The sequence below is a fragment of the Miscanthus floridulus genome, chromosome 6 (assembly GCF_019320115.1).
Source record: "Miscanthus floridulus cultivar M001 chromosome 6, ASM1932011v1, whole genome shotgun sequence".
Lineage (NCBI taxonomy): Eukaryota > Viridiplantae > Streptophyta > Magnoliopsida > Poales > Poaceae > Miscanthus > Miscanthus floridulus.
In genome coordinates, this window is record NC_089585.1 from 108,728,633 (window position 1) to 108,747,398 (window position 18,766).

General features: G+C 46.6%; 1 protein-coding gene across 1 annotated transcript; it reads right to left on the reverse strand.

Annotated features, from left to right (window-relative positions):
- Positions 1-4,791: 4,791 nt before the first annotated feature.
- On the reverse strand, positions 4,792-7,510 carry LOC136458985 (mannan endo-1,4-beta-mannosidase 2-like). The gene is made up of 5 exons (XM_066458887.1): positions 6,850-7,510; positions 6,520-6,717; positions 6,225-6,347; positions 5,825-6,042; positions 4,792-5,724 (listed from the first exon to the last, which is right to left on the reverse strand). The coding sequence occupies exons 1-5, from the start codon at positions 7,264-7,266 to the stop codon at positions 5,304-5,306; spliced, it is 1,377 nt and encodes a 458-aa protein (XP_066314984.1). The 5' UTR covers positions 7,267-7,510; the 3' UTR covers positions 4,792-5,303.
- Positions 7,511-18,766: the final 11,256 nt, after the last annotated feature.

The window sequence follows — 18,766 nt, forward strand, 5'->3', positions numbered from 1 at the left end:
TGTGTGGTCATCTTTGACTTCCAATAAGGATAATTTGTGCCATCAAATTGGGGTGGCTTTTTGGTGTTGTTAATTTGAGCCATTTTTACACCGAAGGTTGTTAAGCCTCAAATCACGGTGACCTCGGCTCTAATACCACTTGAAAGGTCCTAATGGCTAGAGGGGGGCGAATAGCCTAATAAAAATTTCTACAACAACACTTAACAAACCGGTTAGACAATTATAATACGAAGCAAGTGTTGCGCTAGCCTACTCAAAATGCAAGCCACCTACCACAATTTTAGTTTAGATAGTATCTATTCACACAATAGCTATGACACTACCCTATGTTAGTGTGCTCTCAAAGACTAACAAAAGAGCCACACCAACCAAGCAAGCAAGCTCTCACAACTAGCTACACTAAAGAGCTTGACAACTAATTTGCGGTATGTAAAGAGAGTGATCAAGAAGGTTATACCGCCGTGTAGATGAAGGAACCAATTAATCACAAGGATGAATAACAATGAAGAACAATCATCTCGGAATCAATGATGAACATAATGATTTTTTACCGAGGTTCACTTGCTTGCTGGCAAGCTACTCCTCGTTGTGGCGATTCACTCACTTAGACGTTCACGCGCTAATTGGCATCACACGCCAAACCCTCAATAGGGTGCCGCACAACCAATACAAGATAAGGATCACACAAGCCACGAGCAATCCACTAGAGTATCTTTTGGCTCTCCGCTGGGGAAAGGTCAAGAACCCCTCACAATCACTATGATCAGAGCCGAAGACAATCACCACCCTTCGCTCAACGATCCTCGCTGCTTCAAGCCATCTAGGTGGCGGCAACCACCAAGAGTAACAAGCGAATCTCATAGTGAAACACAAACACCAAGTGCCTCTAGATGCAAACACTCAAGCAATGCACTTGGATTCTCTCCCAATCTCACAAAGATGATGAATCAATGATGGAGATGAGTGGGAGAGATTTGGCTAAGCTCACAAGGTTACTATGTCAATGGAAATGGCCAAAGGTATGAGCTTCAACCGGCCATGGGGCTTAAATAAAAGAGTCGTTGTACCCCTTCACTGGGCACAGCGCGGGGTGACCGGACGCTCCAGTCCAATCGACCGGACACTGGCCCTCAGCGTCCGGTCACGTGATTCATGCCATGTGTCCCCTGCTTCAAATACTATTCATCAGATTTCAACGGTCATCTCTTGACCAGACGCTGCGCACAAACTGACCAGACACTCAGCCTCCAGCGTCCGATCGTTTCCAGTAAGGTTTCAGAAATGATTTTCTTCGACCAGACGCGTCCGATCATGCTTGACCGGACCCTGCCAGCGTCCGGTCACACAGTGACTTTTCTCTGCGCTACTCGACAACAGGACCGGACACACCCTACCAACGTCCGGTCACTGAGCGACCCAGTGTCCGGTCGTTTGATCGACGCCAGCATCTCCGCTATTACAACTGACTGGACACGCCGATTCCTCTGGGACCAGCGTCCGATCACCTTGTGACCAGCAAGACTAACTCTTTTTCACCTCTAACTTCTTCACCCTTGCTCAAATGTGTCAACCACCAAGTGTATCACTTTGTGCACATGTGTTAGCATATTTTCACAAATATTTTCAAGGGTGTTAGCATTTCACTAGATCCTAAATACATATGCAATGAGTTAGAGCATCTAGTGGCACTTTGATAACCGCATTTCGATACATGTTTCACCCCTCTTAATAGTACGGCTATCAAACTTAAATGTGATCACACTCTCTAAGTGTCTTGATCACCAAAACAAAATAGCTCCTATGGTTTATACCTTTGCCTTGAGCTTTTTATTTTTCTCTCTCTTCTTTCCAAGTCCAAGCACTTGATCATCATCATGGCATCATCATCATCATGCTATGATCTTCATTTGCTTCGCAACTTGGAATGTGCTATCTATCTCATGATCACTTGATAAACTAGGTTAGCACTTAGGGTTTCATCAATTCACCAAAACCAAACTAGAGCTTTCATAGAGACAAAGCCTTACTTGACGACGTGGATACGTAGACTAGTACGTTATTCATTAAAGCTAGCTTGTTAGCTTGCGGAGCGAAATCATATTTTTAAGAGTCGCGGTTACCGTTGATTAATTGTGTCTCTGCGTTGCATCCACGTATATCATAATATGAACAATGATGGATCATAGAGTCGACTAAAGTAGCAGAAAAGATGGTGCCTTGATGATCGTGTCACTAATGGAATGCTAACTTTTGGTTATATCTTACCTAGGCAAGCCCCGGTGCATAACCCCTATTATTCTACACTTTATTTTATGCTTGTGCATTAAGTTTTAAGGAGTTGAATGAAAACCTACTTGCTATATATATATATATATATATATATATATATATATATATATATATATATATATCCTTATCCTATGAGTCCTACTAGTATGTCAGGATCGTGTAGATTGCTATGCTATAGGATTCGGTAGAAGTCGAGTGATTACCTGTCACTCGCAAGAGATAAGAAAGATATTATTGTTGTTATTATATTACTATCACATGAAATATATATGGATGATAATTGGAGATCGGGTGGAATGGTACTTTGGATCTAGACTTGGTTAGGCATTCGAGCGAGGCTCGGATTGCACGTGTTCCGCCTGTGTCGATTGAGGACCGTTTGTTGCTGTGGATGGTAGTCAGGTCATAAACTTATTATCCTGAGCACATACTTACTTATAGAAGCGGGAAGGCTAGTTACACTCTTGTCGTGGGTTTTGGCTCTTTCTGGACCCGACTGATTGGAGGCGGGGAAAGGTGGAGGTCTAAGCACCATACTGAGACCGGGTCTCAAGTGTGGGGGCTTGGAGTCTAAGTTTTGACGGGGACCTGGACTCCGTGACAGGGGTGGAATGGGTTGGTCTTGTTTGTGCCTAGGGTACAAACGAGGCATGTGTTTCGGGGTACCCAGCTGGGATACATTTATTCATGAATCGTCGTTTCTGTGAGACGATACCGACTTGGCTATGGTCTAGCATCATAGTAAGAACTAGAACTTAAAGGGTGATAAAATGGTTCTGATTGCTCACCACCTGCTTGAAAGTAGCATAGTTGCTTACATAGAATGGTTAGTTAATGAACTAATGATGACTGCTAATAAAATTTAATATAAGGACGCACATTTAGTAATGCTTCTGCAGATGCAATAACCCACAAACCAAATAAGCCTTGCATATCCTTGGAGTCTTTTGTTTTTCTCCTATCGGGTAAGTTTTGCTGAGTACAATCGAGTACTCAGGGTATTATTCCCCCTGTTGCAGGTGATCGGAGGATACATAGAGCTGACTCTTGTGTGTGAAAACGTCCTAGTGGGCTCAGAGAGAATTTCTTTCACGCTACGACTGTAGTGTTTGTTTTTAATCCTCACTACAGGTTTTTATAAGAAAAGATGTAAAATCTGCTAGCACCTCTCGTATATAATGTCCATTATGTTAATACTTCACCATGTCATTAAATGAATCTTTGCTTTCTCTGTAGCTCTGATAACATTGTTATATTCCGTTGTTATAATCAATGGAGGTAATATTCTGCTACTGTAATAAAGTGATGTAAGAAATGACTAAATATGTTGTAAGTTTTATTATCTCATTTATGATCCTGATGGAAAAAATATGAATTTTTGAGTTCTCCCTTGGGGTGTGCTCGACGAAACTGTGTAGTTTAGTGTCCTCTCTTGAGTACTTAGTGTCTAATGGAAGACAAGTACTCCTAGGAGACATTAGATTAGGTGGTTCTGCCACACAACATATATATGTGAAACATATGCAACATTCAAATCAAAACGCTTATAACATACGTCTGAAACACATGAACATTTCGAACAAACGCTTGCAACATGCCTTTGAAACACTTGCAACATGTCTCTGAAACACTTGCACCATATGCAACATCTCGATCTACTTTTGTAACATCCATATGAAACACTTCCAACATACCTCTGAAACATCCAAAACACTTGAAACATACATTTGCAACATTGAAGGAGGGGGTCGGGGCCGGTCGGCGCGCGAGCACCACCAGACCGACGCGCGTGGGAGGGAGTGGCCCGACCAGCAGAGGTGGGCGCGAGCGATGGGCAGGAGAGAGGAACGAGCGGCGCAGGCTAGGCACGCGTGATGGCAACACCAGCACCAGCATCAGCAGAGGCGGGCGCGCTGTAGAAGGCCACGACGGGGCGGAGGCGTGGTGGAGAGGAAGGATGGCAGCGAGGCGGGCGCGGTGGAGAGAGCCGTGTTGGAGCACGCCGCAATAGTGCGGGCGCGGTGTGGGGGCGCGACGGAATGGGTGCGGCGCTGCAGGGAAGCTTGAGGAAATGGAGAGTGAGAGCAGAGTATTTCATATTTTTTTAGCAGCACAGTGTGTTGTGCCGTTCAGCCAGCGTCGTGGCCTACCAACGGCGGCGTCCGACAGATCCTATCGGATCCGACGCTCTAACCCAGCATTACCGTTAATTATACTTGACTATATAGCACCATCACCTTTGTAGAGGCGTTTGTTTAATCCTACTGGTTTGTGAAGTTTGGTCATCACCTTTGAGATGCCTATTGGACCAGCGTGTGCAAATCTTGCGATCACCGCAAGCACATGCGACTCAAGCGTACTTCTTATCTTCCAAAATGGTCTTACACTCGTACTAGTACCATAAAATTCAGATCATTCCGTACATATACAATTTGTCGCTCTGAGATAACCTGAACAACGGGAGTTCTCCGTTTCTATGCCTTTTTTTTATGGTTTGGAGGAATTTGTGGCATGGTACAGCGGGAGTTCTCCGTTTCTATGCCTTTTTTGTCCTCTTATGCTTACAGCTATATATATAAAAATCAAATGTTCAGATTCCAGAAATACATTATTTATGGACGACTATTACCATTGGATGCCACTCGACGATGACTCTACATATCAAAGGTCAAGGGCATCTACCGTACCGTTGCACTTGCACATGAAGGAAAACTGTAGATTACCTATGCCCATCTGCGATTCCGCAGGCGTGAGGCGTCCGTGCTGGCGGCAAACGAATCTAACCAGCAGCATCACCGAGCCTCACGAGGCAGGCAACACACAATTTTTTTTTTTTTTTGCTTCTATTCATTTTTCGTCGACCTATTTCTGACACACACACACACACACTTCACCACTCCCTTGATTCGGAGGACAGAACAAAGACAAAACCTCGGCCTGGGCGCAACAAAGCAGAAAGGACGACGCGTGGAAATGGAAATGGCTTCTGCCTGCGCACCACCACCTCGTCGCTCCTACGACGAGCCGGCGGCACACACCGACAGCGTCCGCTTGGCCTCCTCCCCGCCGACCCCGCGCCTCAGCTTGGCCAGCCTGCACGACTGCGACTTGATGAGCCTGTGCAGCGACGGGTGCTCGCTGGGCACGACGGAGAAGTCGTCGTGGAACTCCTCCATGTCCTCCACGGCGAGCTGCCACACGAAGGCGCCCGCGCCGGCGCCGCCGCGGACGGCCGACCTGTACACGATGTCGTAGACGGCCTTGTAGAAGACGTCGCGGTGGGAGCTGTCGAAGCCCTTGGCGCGGTGCGAGAGGCCGAACTCGGTGGTGAGCACCGGCTTGCCCAGCTCCTTGTCCCCGTCCTCGATGTGGGACGCGACCCACCGCTTCACGAACTTGAGCTTCTCGTCCACCGTGGCGTGCTGCTGCTGCAGCCTGCACGTACATACGCGGACACGATCCATCCATCACTCTCACGGGGACTGACAATAAGGTGAAAGAAATGCCGAGTCTTTTTTCGGATTGGGATGGTTACCAGGTGTCAGGGTAGAGGTGGATGGAAGCGAAGTCGATGTCTGGGATCATGGCGTTGCGGATGAAGTCCGAGCCGTAGTTGTTGTCCTTCCAAATGCCCGGATTGACGTTCAGCTTGTCCTGGGGGCTCGTCGGCCCGTAGAACCCCTCGGTGCCGACAGTGAGCAGATGCTTCTTGTCAATGGACTTCACGTAGGCCGCCATCTCCTCCATCCAGCGCTGTACGAGCAATTCATGCCCACCAATGCATTATGACCATCACCCTCATCATTCATCGAGAAGAAAAGAAGAACGACCAGGAACACAATGTGTACTACGTATCTATCTTTCATTCGAGATGCAGAAATGGGCCACGGTCACCGACGCAATCAGTGGAAACTCGGACGCGGCTCATGGCTCACCTGCAGCGTGTCGCCGGATGGGTCCGTGGTGCAGCGGGGCTCGTTCATCAGCTCCCACGCGAGGATGGTGGGGTCGTCCCTGTACTCCACCCCTGTCAAGTGGTTCTTCCTCGTCAGCAGCGTCTGCACCCCCACCCCAAAAAAAAAAGCGTCAAGAGTGGCCGGTGAAACGGGTGACCGACACAACATATAGTACTACTATTACACTGCAGCGCCTGTCACAGTAAACTAATTCCCCTAGCTGGCGAGATTAATGGGATTATTACTAGGAAGAACCAGCTGAGGATGAGCTGACCTTGAGGTAGACTTTGAAGTAGTCGCGGATGGCCGGGTCGTAGAAGAAGGAATCGTTGGAGGCGGAGAGGCCGACGCCCTCCTCCCACGCCCACCGCACGTACTGCGTCTTCCCACCGTACGCCTCCAGGTTGTTCGCCAGGCTGAGGATGAGCCGCACCCCGTGCCGCCCGGCCTCCACGAGCACCCGGTCCAGCGCCTGATGCGGCACCGCGCGCGGTCCATTACTCCATTAGCACCCCAGAAACAGAAAAGCGCGGCATTTCCGGCTAAAATTAACGGGGGCAGCGCAAGCTGCGCTGCAGTAATGAGCAATTTTTTTTAACAGTACCTTGAAGACGCGCTCGTCGAAGTGGCCGGGGGAGACCTGGAGGGCGTTGTAGGCGCCGTCGTTGAACGCCCAGGAGCGGCAGACGGTGAGGCCCATCTCGGCGCCGGTGCGGAACATGCGGGAGACGCGGTCCCGGGACCTCGGCTCCACGGCCTGATCCATGAGCCAGTAGGAGTTCCACCCGTTGGCGTAGAACGGCCGGCCGTCCAGGAACAGCTGCGCGCCGCGCCGCTCCACGAAGGGCGCCGCCACGGCGGCGGCCGCGCGGGAGGAGGAGGACGGCCTGGAGACGGAGACGGGCATGGACGGGAGGGAGATTTGGCGGAGGTCCACCTCGCCCAAGGTGAAGTAGAGCAGCGCCACGCAGGTGGCCACGCCGAGGACGTGGTACAGGGCCAGGCCGCTGCCCACCGCCATTGCTGCCGGCGCGTCGGTGGGGTGGTTTCTCGGGGGAGCTTGGGGAGGCTATGGGGTGACCATGCGGGGGTGGGGTGGGATACTCCCTAGATGTTCCAGAAGGTGGAGTGGGGCGGCAGGAGGCAGGAGCTGAGGACAGTGGAGTGGGAGGAGGAGAAGAGGAGGCGCAGGGAGCGGACTGTGAAGAAGTAGGAGGGGCTGGCAGCGGACAACGGGAGAAGTGGTGCCTCGGCTCTGCGTTGGGCACTTGGGCGTCGGCGGTAGTCGATAGAAAATACTCACTGTTACTCTGTGTCTCTGTGGGGCGTGCAGCGGTGCAGGCGCAGCTGAAGACCGGGATTTTTTTTTCTTCTATCTAGGACTTCTAGGTCCAGGGAGTGGCAATGGTGTTTTTTTCCCTACGAAAACGTCGGCCAGGGCCAGAGACTCGAGTACTCGAGTGGTTGTGGGATGCGTCTAATTCTTTAATAAGGGCCCGTTTGACACGGCTCTGGCTCGTGAAAAAACAGCTTTGACTCTGGCTCCTATGGAGAAGCAGCTTTTTCTAGCTCTGGCTTATTTTGTACGAAAATGTTTGGCAAAACGGCTTCTCCTAGTGTAAAGAAGATGTGAAATGTCCAAAATACCCTTATATTTTTTTTTTCTTTTTTCTCTTCATTTTTCTTTTTTTTTTCTTTTTCTTTCCTTCTCCCTTCTTTTCTTCTCCTTATCCGAACGGCCTCCATCCATCTCTCTCTCGGGCACCCACTCCCTCCATCCATCCATCTCTCTCTCTTATCCGAACGGCCTCCATCCATCTCTCTCTCTCTCGCGGGCGTAGCAGGAGGCCGGCGGCCCGACGGCTGCGCGCTTGCGCGTCCCCGCGCGCCAGCTCTCGCGCTCTCCGGCTCCCCGGCAGCCTCCTGCCCTCACGCGCCTCCCCATCGCGGCCGTGCTCACCGGCGGTCCGGCCTCCTCCACCGCTGTGCCTCCCCAGATCCCGTCCGCCGCGCTCGTCGCCTGCCTCCGTCCTTCTGCGGCGGCGCGACTGGGGCGGGGATCGCCAGACGCCAGCTGCGCGGTGGCGCTCCACCACGACGGCCTCGCGTGGGACTGCCTCCTCCAACTGCCGTTGCCGTGCTTTCCACGAGGACAAAGATGGAAAAGTTGAGGAAGAAGCCAGGAGAAGCCACATTTTTTGGCTTGCCCTCTCCAGTGTAAGCCGCCGAATGGCTTTTGCCCGGCTTCTAGGCGCAAGCTGTTTCTCTGAGCACCGTTTGGCACGGCTTCATCAAAAGCCGCTCGAGAAGCCGGCTGATGAGCCGTGCCAAACGGGCCCTAAGGATCCGATACGAATTGCCGTCTTCAATGTAATGCGTGATTTGCCATTTATTGTTCTCGATATAGGCCCGTTCGGCTTACCCACCATTCGACTTGTTTTTTTAGCCAGAATAGTATTTCTTTCTCATAATAATTTAGCTAAAATAATATTTTTAGTCAGTTTCAGCTAAGTTTCAGCAAGCTGAACGGGGCATAGGTTTTCCACACCACATGTACACTACATAACGGTGTCGGTGGTATAGTGATATATTTTCTGTGTCAGCTTGCATGAGTGACGCGCCCGCGCCAAGGATGTATGTAGAAAAACAAAATCCTAATCTGGATATAGTTTTACCGAATTTGCTCATACAAGTGTTTTAAAAGTAGAAAGTTGTGCATAATTACCACACTTTGTCCCAATTATAGGATATTTTTTCTAGATACAAAGCTTTTGTTATCAATCTAGAAAATCCAAAATGACGTAAGTTGAAATAGATGGAGACATTCTATCTGTGTAATTTTGTTTTGTACATACAAGGGGAAGGAAAAGAGCAGAGGAAAGTTGCCACACCATGAGGTCACAGTTCACATGATTCCTTCAGATCTCAGGCAGACAGGCGCACCGCCCCCTAAGGGCAGGTAAAGGACACAGAGCCCACATGCTTAGGTACTACTAGTCGCCACTTAAACCAACACAGCGCCAGAAATATGGTCCTTTGCCCCTAGATCTCTCCTGCTCGTCCTGCAATCGTCAGACCAACTCCATGACAAAATGACTGGGCATAAACAAAGGGCATCTCTCAGAAATCAAATCATACTGCCGTAATTGCATTCTTCTGCTTAATTCAAGGATCATTAAAATTAAAAACTAAAAGTCAAAATACTTGGTGGAGATGCCAAATCTCTGTCTCCAGAGACGGGCTCAAAAGCCAGGTACGTTCGCTTGAATATATCGGTTGACTTATCAACTATACTCTATAGTACTTTTCTCTTGCAACAAAACGGTTTCGGCACTAAGGCCTTGTTTAGTTTGCAACTTTTTTCAACCGGATGAATAGTACCACTTTCGTCTTATTTGGCAAATATTGTCCAATCGTGGACCAACTAGGCTCAAAAGATTCATCTCGTGATTTCCAACTAAACTGTGTAATTAGTTATTTTTTTTACCTACATTTAATACTCCATGCAAGCGGCTAAAAATTGATGTGATGGAGAGAGAGTGAAAAAACTTGGAATTTTGAAGGGAACTAAACAAGGCCTAAACTCCAGCATGCGAAATGTAGTATACAAATCTGGGTAACCTGGGACCACCCTACTTACCCTATGACGCAGACGGTTCCTTGACGTTTAGGGCATTCGCAACAGAGGTTGAAGTAGCTAGCACAAAATACTCGTATATTCTATTCCACGTGGACGAGAGAGAACCAAAAAAAAATTAGGTGGTGTTTAAATAGAGGTAAAGTTTTGAGGCTGTATAATTAATTATTTTTAGTCTATATTTAATCATAAAATTTTAATTAAACAAGCCCTCAGAGTCGCTAGCTACTCACCAAGCAGCAGGAGGCTCGCACAGATCAAGAAAAGTTCAGTGTCACCGACACCCTACTCCTCTGTCGTCCATCTAGTATAGGTAGCGTGTTCTTCTATTTTTTAAAGTTTCTCTGTGCTCTTCTCGCTACACTATCGATTTTGAAGGGGCCGTTGGGGACGCCCTTATGGCTTTCAGAGATGATGAGCTGGGCCCTGGGAGTGCGAGGGAGGTTGTTCCTTGATCTCGTTTGTTTGCGAACATTTCGCGATTCCCATTTTAGCGCGTGTTTAGTTAGGTGAAAGTTGAAAATTTGTTTATGGTAGTATTTTTATTTTTATTTGGTAAATAGTGTTCAATCATGGACTAATTAGGTTCAAAATGTTCGTCTCGCAATTTCCAACCAAACTGTGCAATTAGTTTTTTTCGTCTATATTTAATGCTTCATACATATATCGTGAGATTCGATATGATGACTACTGTAGCATTTTTTTTTTTGAATTTAGGGTGGAAACTAGACACGCGCTTACTATTCGTGGCAATGCATTTACTGCGCTGCTAGCATCGAGTACGTACATGTTTTTCTCAAGGATAGTTGTAGTTTATCACGTGCAACAGTGAGCGGTGAGCCCATCTCTCGGTGTCGCCGACGCCTGTGAATGAAAGCGAACAGTAAATTATACATCCAGCGCAGTACACGGCTCAGCCTGATCATTCGGTAATACCGAACCTACTTCGGTTCCTTACAAAAATAGGTACTGATCGGTTCCTTCTAAAAATTGATATCAAGAAAATTCAGTTTCAGTATTTTTGGTTCAGTTTCGATATTTACCGAACAGTACCGAACTAGTCACAGAGACATATAATAGCATGTTTAAAAACTAATTTTGACATGATTTCATAGAAAATAATAGTGCAAAATAAATATACATATAAAAGTCCACAGGACTATAAGAGTGAGTACCACAATACATAATATAATAGTCTATAATAGTACAATCAATAATATAACAACACTTAAACTCAAAACATTTTAGGTAATTCGGTAAATTCGGTTCTCTGACGTAAAGAACTGAATTTACCTTGGTAATTTCGGCTCCCAAGAATTAGGAACCAAATAAGGTACCAAAAAATTTAGTTTCCGTATTTTCGGTTCGGTTCTCGTTTTTTTTTTTTTTTTTTTTTTTGCCCACGCTGCACAAGGATAACAAACTCATTTAAGAAGCCAAGCAGGCACTGTATTTCTTTTACTGGATGAAGCAATCAGTGTATATAAAATACAATCGCACGCCAGGGGTGCCAGGTTACAAAATGCAGGCAACAGTTACCCCGGCTTAATTACCAAACCAATGCGCGGTCACATACTTGATACATACCCCGGTTTCACGGTTTACGTTTAACCTCGGGGGCTTGTTGACTTTTCTCCCCATATTCTCTTGGCGAAGACTGAAGAGAGGCTTGCTTGCGCTTTCAGCTTCTGTTCACCTAGCTTATCGAAGCGACCAGGAATCGAAGCCCGATCTGCCTCCTGTTTGTGGGTTCGTTCCTTGAGATCAACTCAACTGCACGTGCTGTACTTGCGATCTGAACTTGGTTGAATCAGGTCATCGCTGCAGGTTGGGGGGTTAATCCTACAACCACAAGATTAGATGACCGACAACCATTTCTCACTTCGGCCCTCGTCTTCCCATCAGAATCCGTCAGAGAATCAGAAAGCGCAGGAAAAGCAACCACCACCGGGATCTGATATTTCGGCCGGACTTGCCACTCCCCGGAATCACAGGAGCGGCACGCGGAACGTGTACGCGACTAGCGCCTGTCCGTCCGCCGACAGCCCGTGAGCTGAGCGGAATTGATGGCCGATTGGCCCACTGATGCAGTGATGCCACTGGGACGACCGTGCCTCTGCGAGTGCGACCGGCCTTTGCGGTCGCGAGTCGCGGCTCTGACGTGAATTTCTCACGCTTTTTCGTGGAATGAAAAGAGCTAGCAGCGGCTAACCCTAGCCCGAGAGCACAGAAGAACGGGCCGGGGCGCCGCTCGTCACGCGCGCACATGGACGCAACGACGATAGCGGGACGCCTGCCGCGTTTGAGGAACACGCGGCGCAGAGTGGCAGCACGAGATTGGTCCTGTGACCTTGTGGGAGAGGGGACGAGAGGCGCGTCTGCCGAGCCGTGGAACGTGGACTGCGGTGCGGGCAAGCGCATGGCGCCGGCGCGATTGGTGTGGTGCCCGCAGTCGGCGAGGACGGCCAAATGGGCAAGCAGCGCGGTTTGCCAGGCCGCCAAGGTAGCTGAAAAAAATACTACATTGGAGAGCCCGTTTTGCACCGATTCAAGCAAAATCTTCTTGGTTGGTGAAAGCTAACTGGCACTTGGCCTGGAAACACCGAGGGCTCCTTCGGTTCAACTGAATCCGGTCCAGAAACTATTCCTGTGAACTAAAGCTTATTCAAATTATATAATGAATCTGGCCTGGAATATTTCCCGACGGTCATTCCCCTTCAGAGGCGTTCGGTTAGGCCGTTCCCGGCGTGGAATGGCCAGAAATCAATCCGACACTATGTAATTTATCGAAGGAACAGTGCGGCCAGGATTCAATCTCACGTAACCGAATGAAGCCTCAAACGAACGCAGCCTAAATGAAAATTTACCTGCATATATGGGTTTCAGAGCCTAACAGAGGCCTATCAGGCTATCACGATTTACGTCAATTTTCTCAAACCCCTTTCGCTTTTTTCGCACGAACATTGCACACTGGAGTATGTGAGATCACGGCAACTCGCAACGCTTCGCATATATTCATGGCGCATTCTGTCACATCCTCAAATCATTCATGGTCGTTTGGGGAATTCTCTATATAGGAATCCTGCTTCCAAAAGCGGGCTAACCATCGTGCCACATCGCCCGTTAATCCGCAAGCCGTCGGATCGAGCAATCAGGCGATCTGGACCGTCCGATTGCGGGTCGGTTCGGGCGCGGACCCATCCGTCACCCGTTAAGCTGGAGAACCGGGCGCTTGCGAATCGTGGCCTCCGCGAGGCCAGTACCGATTACCAACGCCTCCGCCACCTCCTCCGGCTTCTGCTCCTGTGCGCCCACCGTACGCGCGGTGACGCGCCGGCGCAAGAGGGGCCCGCCGGTGGCCGCCCCCGGCCCTAGCACGACCGTGCCCCCTCCCCCTGCGGGTGACGCGCGCCACCGCGCCGCATCCGCCACTACCGAGTGTCGACGCCTCCCCTGACGCGGCCCCCGCCGTAGCTGCCGCCTGCCGCGCCGGCGCGGCGGGCTCCGACGGTGGCCGCCCTGCCCTCAGGCGACGCGGCGCGCCCGCGTGGTCCTCAGCGGCCACCGCGCCAAGGTAGCAGGGGCCGCTGGGCCCCCGCCCATGCTGACCACCGCACCAGACCTGCGCCGCTTCGGTTCCACCTCGTCCCGTTCGCCGCACTGGCCACTCGACCCCTGGCTTTGCGGCTCCGGCCTCGCCGTGCGCGCCATCAATTGAAGCAAGCGCTGGTGCATCGGCCTTGCGGCTCCGGCAATAGAAGTGGCAGTGGCACCCATCCATAGGGACCTGAACCTCCGCTGTAACCCATAGAAAAAATAGAGCAGAGCCGCCGCGAAGGAATGGCACAGGAACATCGGATGGCTGCTGGCACAGCTCAGCAACCCAACGGAGCACCGAACCGCCCGTGGCGCCATGGAGAACAGTAAAGCCCATGACAAGATACAGCTTCCTGCGTCGCAAGGTAATGGGTTAAAGATTAAAAAGTCCATATAATCTGTAATTAAACTAGAATTCCTGATAATCCAGGTTTAAAGCTTTATTTTTTTTAACAAAGAATGAATCCTTTGTCGATAGTTATATGATTTCTATTCTTGCCTTCCTGCAAAAGGTTCTTCTTGCATAGCCACTATTCGTGTTTAGTGATACTGACAAAGCCTCAGGTACTCGATTGGGCATAAGCATGAGTTGTTCTTAATATCCTTTTTGCATATAGCCTTGCAGGTTCAGTCATTGCCATGTTTCCGTCTCCTTTTGTTATCAATCTGTGAATTTAGATGTTTGTCTTCTATCATACTGTGCAATGTCCAAAAATTGGCAGCTCGTTCATTTTGCAAACTTATTAGGTTGGTGCAAATCTGAATAAAAAAATTATGGTAATTTGGGATACAGTAAAGAAGGATGTGTGCCATCGCAATATGCAGCAATTTCATCAGCCTTCTCAGCCCTCTTGTGTACTCTGATACTTGACAATAGAGGCATCAGAGGTCTGTATTCATCCTTAGGCCTTTGCAAACTCAAATGTGTTTACATTTTGTGGTTCCTACTGTTAATGGTCTGATCAATGTTATAAAATACGATTTCGTCTTACTGATCTTTGAAGCAATACACCCGTAACCATGCAGAGAATGAATTGTAGCACTAATCAATACCAGAGACAGCTGGAGTCTCATTTGAAGTGCACACGCCATGATCTGTCATCCAGCTGTATTAAGTGTCATCACTCATGCATACTAGGAATGTTTACAGGGTGTCCTACCGATTGACCAAAAATAATTTGGTTTTGCTAATGCTTACGCAGGAGTTGTTTGCAATATTCGTTGCAAGTCCTATATATAAAGCATGCTGTGTCAAAAAACTTCCAAAATATATGTATATATTGTGTATTCAAAATATTTTGGTAAATCCACTTTATTGTGGTCAACATCAGTTTGGTCTGTACCCAACTTTCTATAATTAGATCTTTTCCTAAATAATAAAAAAACATGAGAAAGAAAAAAAATAGCTTGAAGCGTAGTTTCCTTTATGTCCTTATTTTCAAGCTTATATATAAACTAAGAACTCAAGTGATTTGTCCGTTCAAGAAAAGTATCTTATTTATCGGTGTGCCCTAGATACAAATTTTGCTTTCCATAGGGTCTCAAGCAGTCATGTTTTCTGGATGGCTAAATTATGACAACACTTCTATTTATATCTTTTTTTTCTGGAGGAAACAATCTGATCAAACCACATAGAAGCCATTAGTTTACAGCGTCATGTAACATGATAGATGACCATTTAAACAATAAGCTAGTTATACTAATTGTCCTGAAAAGGCCTAATCTTATTTATCAACTTTAATTTGAATGTTTCTTAAGCAACATTTCCGTCAATTATAACCTAGAGCAGCTATTTTCCCGCATCCTCCAAACTAATTTCAGATTTGAAGTCCATAATTTTAATTACTTATGTGCTTCCTGTTTGCAAGTTCAAAAGCACGCCATACACTTTTTCAGAATGCTATGGTTCAAACGAATACTTTCAAGTAAAATAGCTACCTAGTACTTCTAATTGAGCAATACGATAAAAAAAAGGGGAGCCACAACCTCCCATTTGCCTATGAAGTTGACAATACAAGCTCCCATTCTAAAATATAAAACACAAGAAAATACAGTAGTTTTTTTTTCAGTTATGCAGCCTGTTCGATTGTTGGTTTCAGTCAGGGCTTATCAGCCAGCCAACAGTGTTTTTCTCTCACAACAAACCAGCACTAGCCAGCTTATCAACCTAGAAACCAACCAGCGAACAGGCCGATGGAACATTTGTCCAAAACTGTAAGCTTGTATTTAAGAAAGGTTATTCAATTGCATTGGTTGACCTAGAGTTATACTGTTAAATGGTTGCCACTATAGCTTCTTCTCTGGCTGATCTATTTTTCCATCCTTCTGTAAGAGGCAACATATACTTGCAAGATCTCAATGCCTGGCGCCTGGCCCGACATTATGATTATCGCTGTATTCTTGATTCACAGCTCCGTTGCAACAAATGGAAGCTTTGGCCTAATCCAAAGCCACTTATGCCTAGACTATAAAAACCTTTTGACACTTGAGGAAGGCTTCAGCAAGACGACGGCCAGAGAGACACCAAGGACGACGAAGATGCCCTCGAGGTCAAATACTGGACCTGCGCGGCAAGGCCGCGCAGCACTTTCTAGTGATGATCTCATCTTGCGCCCATGGTGAGATTCGGAACATTTTTTTTCTTCCTAACTGAAATATTCCTGAAACATTTTGTTTTATTCCGATGGGCCATTTCTTTTTCCGGCAAGCGTTTTAGTGGGGCGTTGGGCCGAAGTGACTCTCCGGGCGTTGGGCAGGCTTCCTGAAAGAGATGCATGGACCTGTGGGCTTGGATGGAAAAAGTCTACATTCATCATGTTCGGCTGGGCTTATAGGATCGTATACGATTATAGATTATAAGTTAGAATTGTATTTTTCTCTTATACCTAACCAGCCAGCAGTAAATAATCAACGATCGTTTACGACGAAACGAACAGGCTGATTACCTCCCTCAACTTTCGCGAAAAGTCCGTTTTTCCTCCCTGAACTCCAAAACCGGGCAAAACACCTCCCTCAACTTTTAAAACCGTTCATCTTACCTCCCTGGCCCTGTTATAAGTGGTTTTGAAGGCGGTTTTATCTTTTTCTTTTTTTATTTATTTCGACTGAATCTTTAAAAATTTATAGTAAATCACAGAAAAATCATAAAATAAAAAATCTAATTTTGTTGGATTCCACATGAGTAGATCTACACGGTGAACATATAATATGGTATACTTTAGTACAAAGTTTTTGTTGTGGCTTTAGATCTATGCTTTTCTTTAATTAAATGGAATAATTCATAGTTGCAATTTCTATGGTCCAATTATGATGAAATTTTTATGGTAGACTAATTATTGTATGCTTAAACTTTAGTAAAAAATTAATACTCATTGGATCATGTATATCTTAGTTGTAGATTTTATTTAGGTTTATGCTTGTTAAATATAAATAAATCTATAACTAAGCTATACAAGATCAAATGAGTATAAAATTTTTACTACAGTTCAATCATACAATAATTATCCCATCATAAAAATTTCATCACAATTGGACCATAGAACTGTAGCTCTGAATTATTCCAATTAATTACATAAAAGCATAGATGTAAAGCCACAACAAAAACTTTGTACTAAAGTATACAATATTATATGTTCACTATGTAGATCTACTCATGTGGAGTCCAATAAAATTAGATTTTCTATTTTATGATTTTTCTGTGATTTACTATGATTTTTTAAAGTTTTAGCCGAAATAAATAAAAAAGAAAAAGACAAAACCGCCTTCAAAACTACTTATAACAGGGCTAGGGAGGTAAGATGAACGGTTTTAAAAGTTGAGGGGGTGTTATGCCTGGTTTTGGAGTTTAGGGAGAAAAACGGACTTTCGTGAAAATGAGGAAGGTAATGTGGACTTTTTACAAAGTCGGTGCATAGTCTTAGCTTTAATTTGTATGGGCCATGTGGCTGGCCTGCAACGTGTATGGACCTTGTGGGCTTCATGAGAACGCATAGTTTCACGAAGCAGGATGCAAAGCCTCCATAGCCCATTTACTCATCTTGCTCCTGGAGGCCTCAAGTCTAAGATGCTGAAAGGCCCCAGCAAAAATAAGGCAGCCTATGTGGCTAGTGTGATTAGCAGCGGTCTCTTATTTTTGCCTAAACTATGCCGTGACACTCTTTTTTTTTCCCTAAACCCAGAATAAAATACAGCCCGACACTCACAACACGCATGTACACATCTACTTCTAAGAACGCACACATGTACATCCTAACTCTACTAGTAACTCTGAGAGACTGAGTTGGACCAGCAGATCTCAAAGTTGATGAAGTCACAAAAAACACCTCGTTATTGATTGATATATTGCCTGTCACAGAAAGAATGATGTTATTAAATTCTGAAATAAATTCAGAAAACACGAACGCCCAAACCAAGTCAAGATTTAAATCCTGTTGGACAGGTTCCATCACCCTGAACGTAACCAACCAAACTTTTGCTCAGTTTGCACATATCATGACACTTATTGTTGAAACATACTCTTTTTCAGATCACAGATTCACAGTACAAGATCGCTGCATCACTCCGAAGCCGGCGCTTCCCTAGTTCCACCGCGGCGGATGCAGCGGATGCACGGCGCTCAAGTAGGAGTCTTCTCGATTGCTCATGCTAGGGACAGACGCAGGTCTTGCAGGCCGTTGTAGGCTGAAGGCTGATGCAGGCGACCCGTTCCAGTCCCTTAGGCTTTGCAGGCTGGGCTGCTTAGGCCCGCGTCACTTGAAATAGGAGCCCGCAGTGTCCGCAAGGGCTATATTTGCAAGCGGACCGAGCAGGCTGCTAGGTCGGCCCATAGTATAAGTAGATACTCACGTACACTCATCTCTATCTCCACCTCTATAGTACACCACTTTAAATTATTCTACAGTCATCAAATAAATTCTACATCTACAATCACAACTTAAACTACGTCCACTCCATGAAACATACATAAATAAAAATTACATTAAAAACGTACACACCAAATTAACTCTCACTCACTACTTAGGGCCTATTTAGTTTCCAAAAATTTTTGCACAGTACCCATCACATCGAATCTTGCAGCACATGCATGGAGTACGAAATGTAGACGAAAAAAAACTAATTACACAGTTGGGTGAGAAATCGTGAGACGAAACTTTCAAACCTAATTAGTCCATAATTAGACACTAATTACCAAATACAAACGAAAGTGCTACAGTAGCCAAAACTCAAAAATTTTGGCATCTAAACGCTCCCTTACTCAACCACATCCGCCCGGTCCTGCTTGATTGAA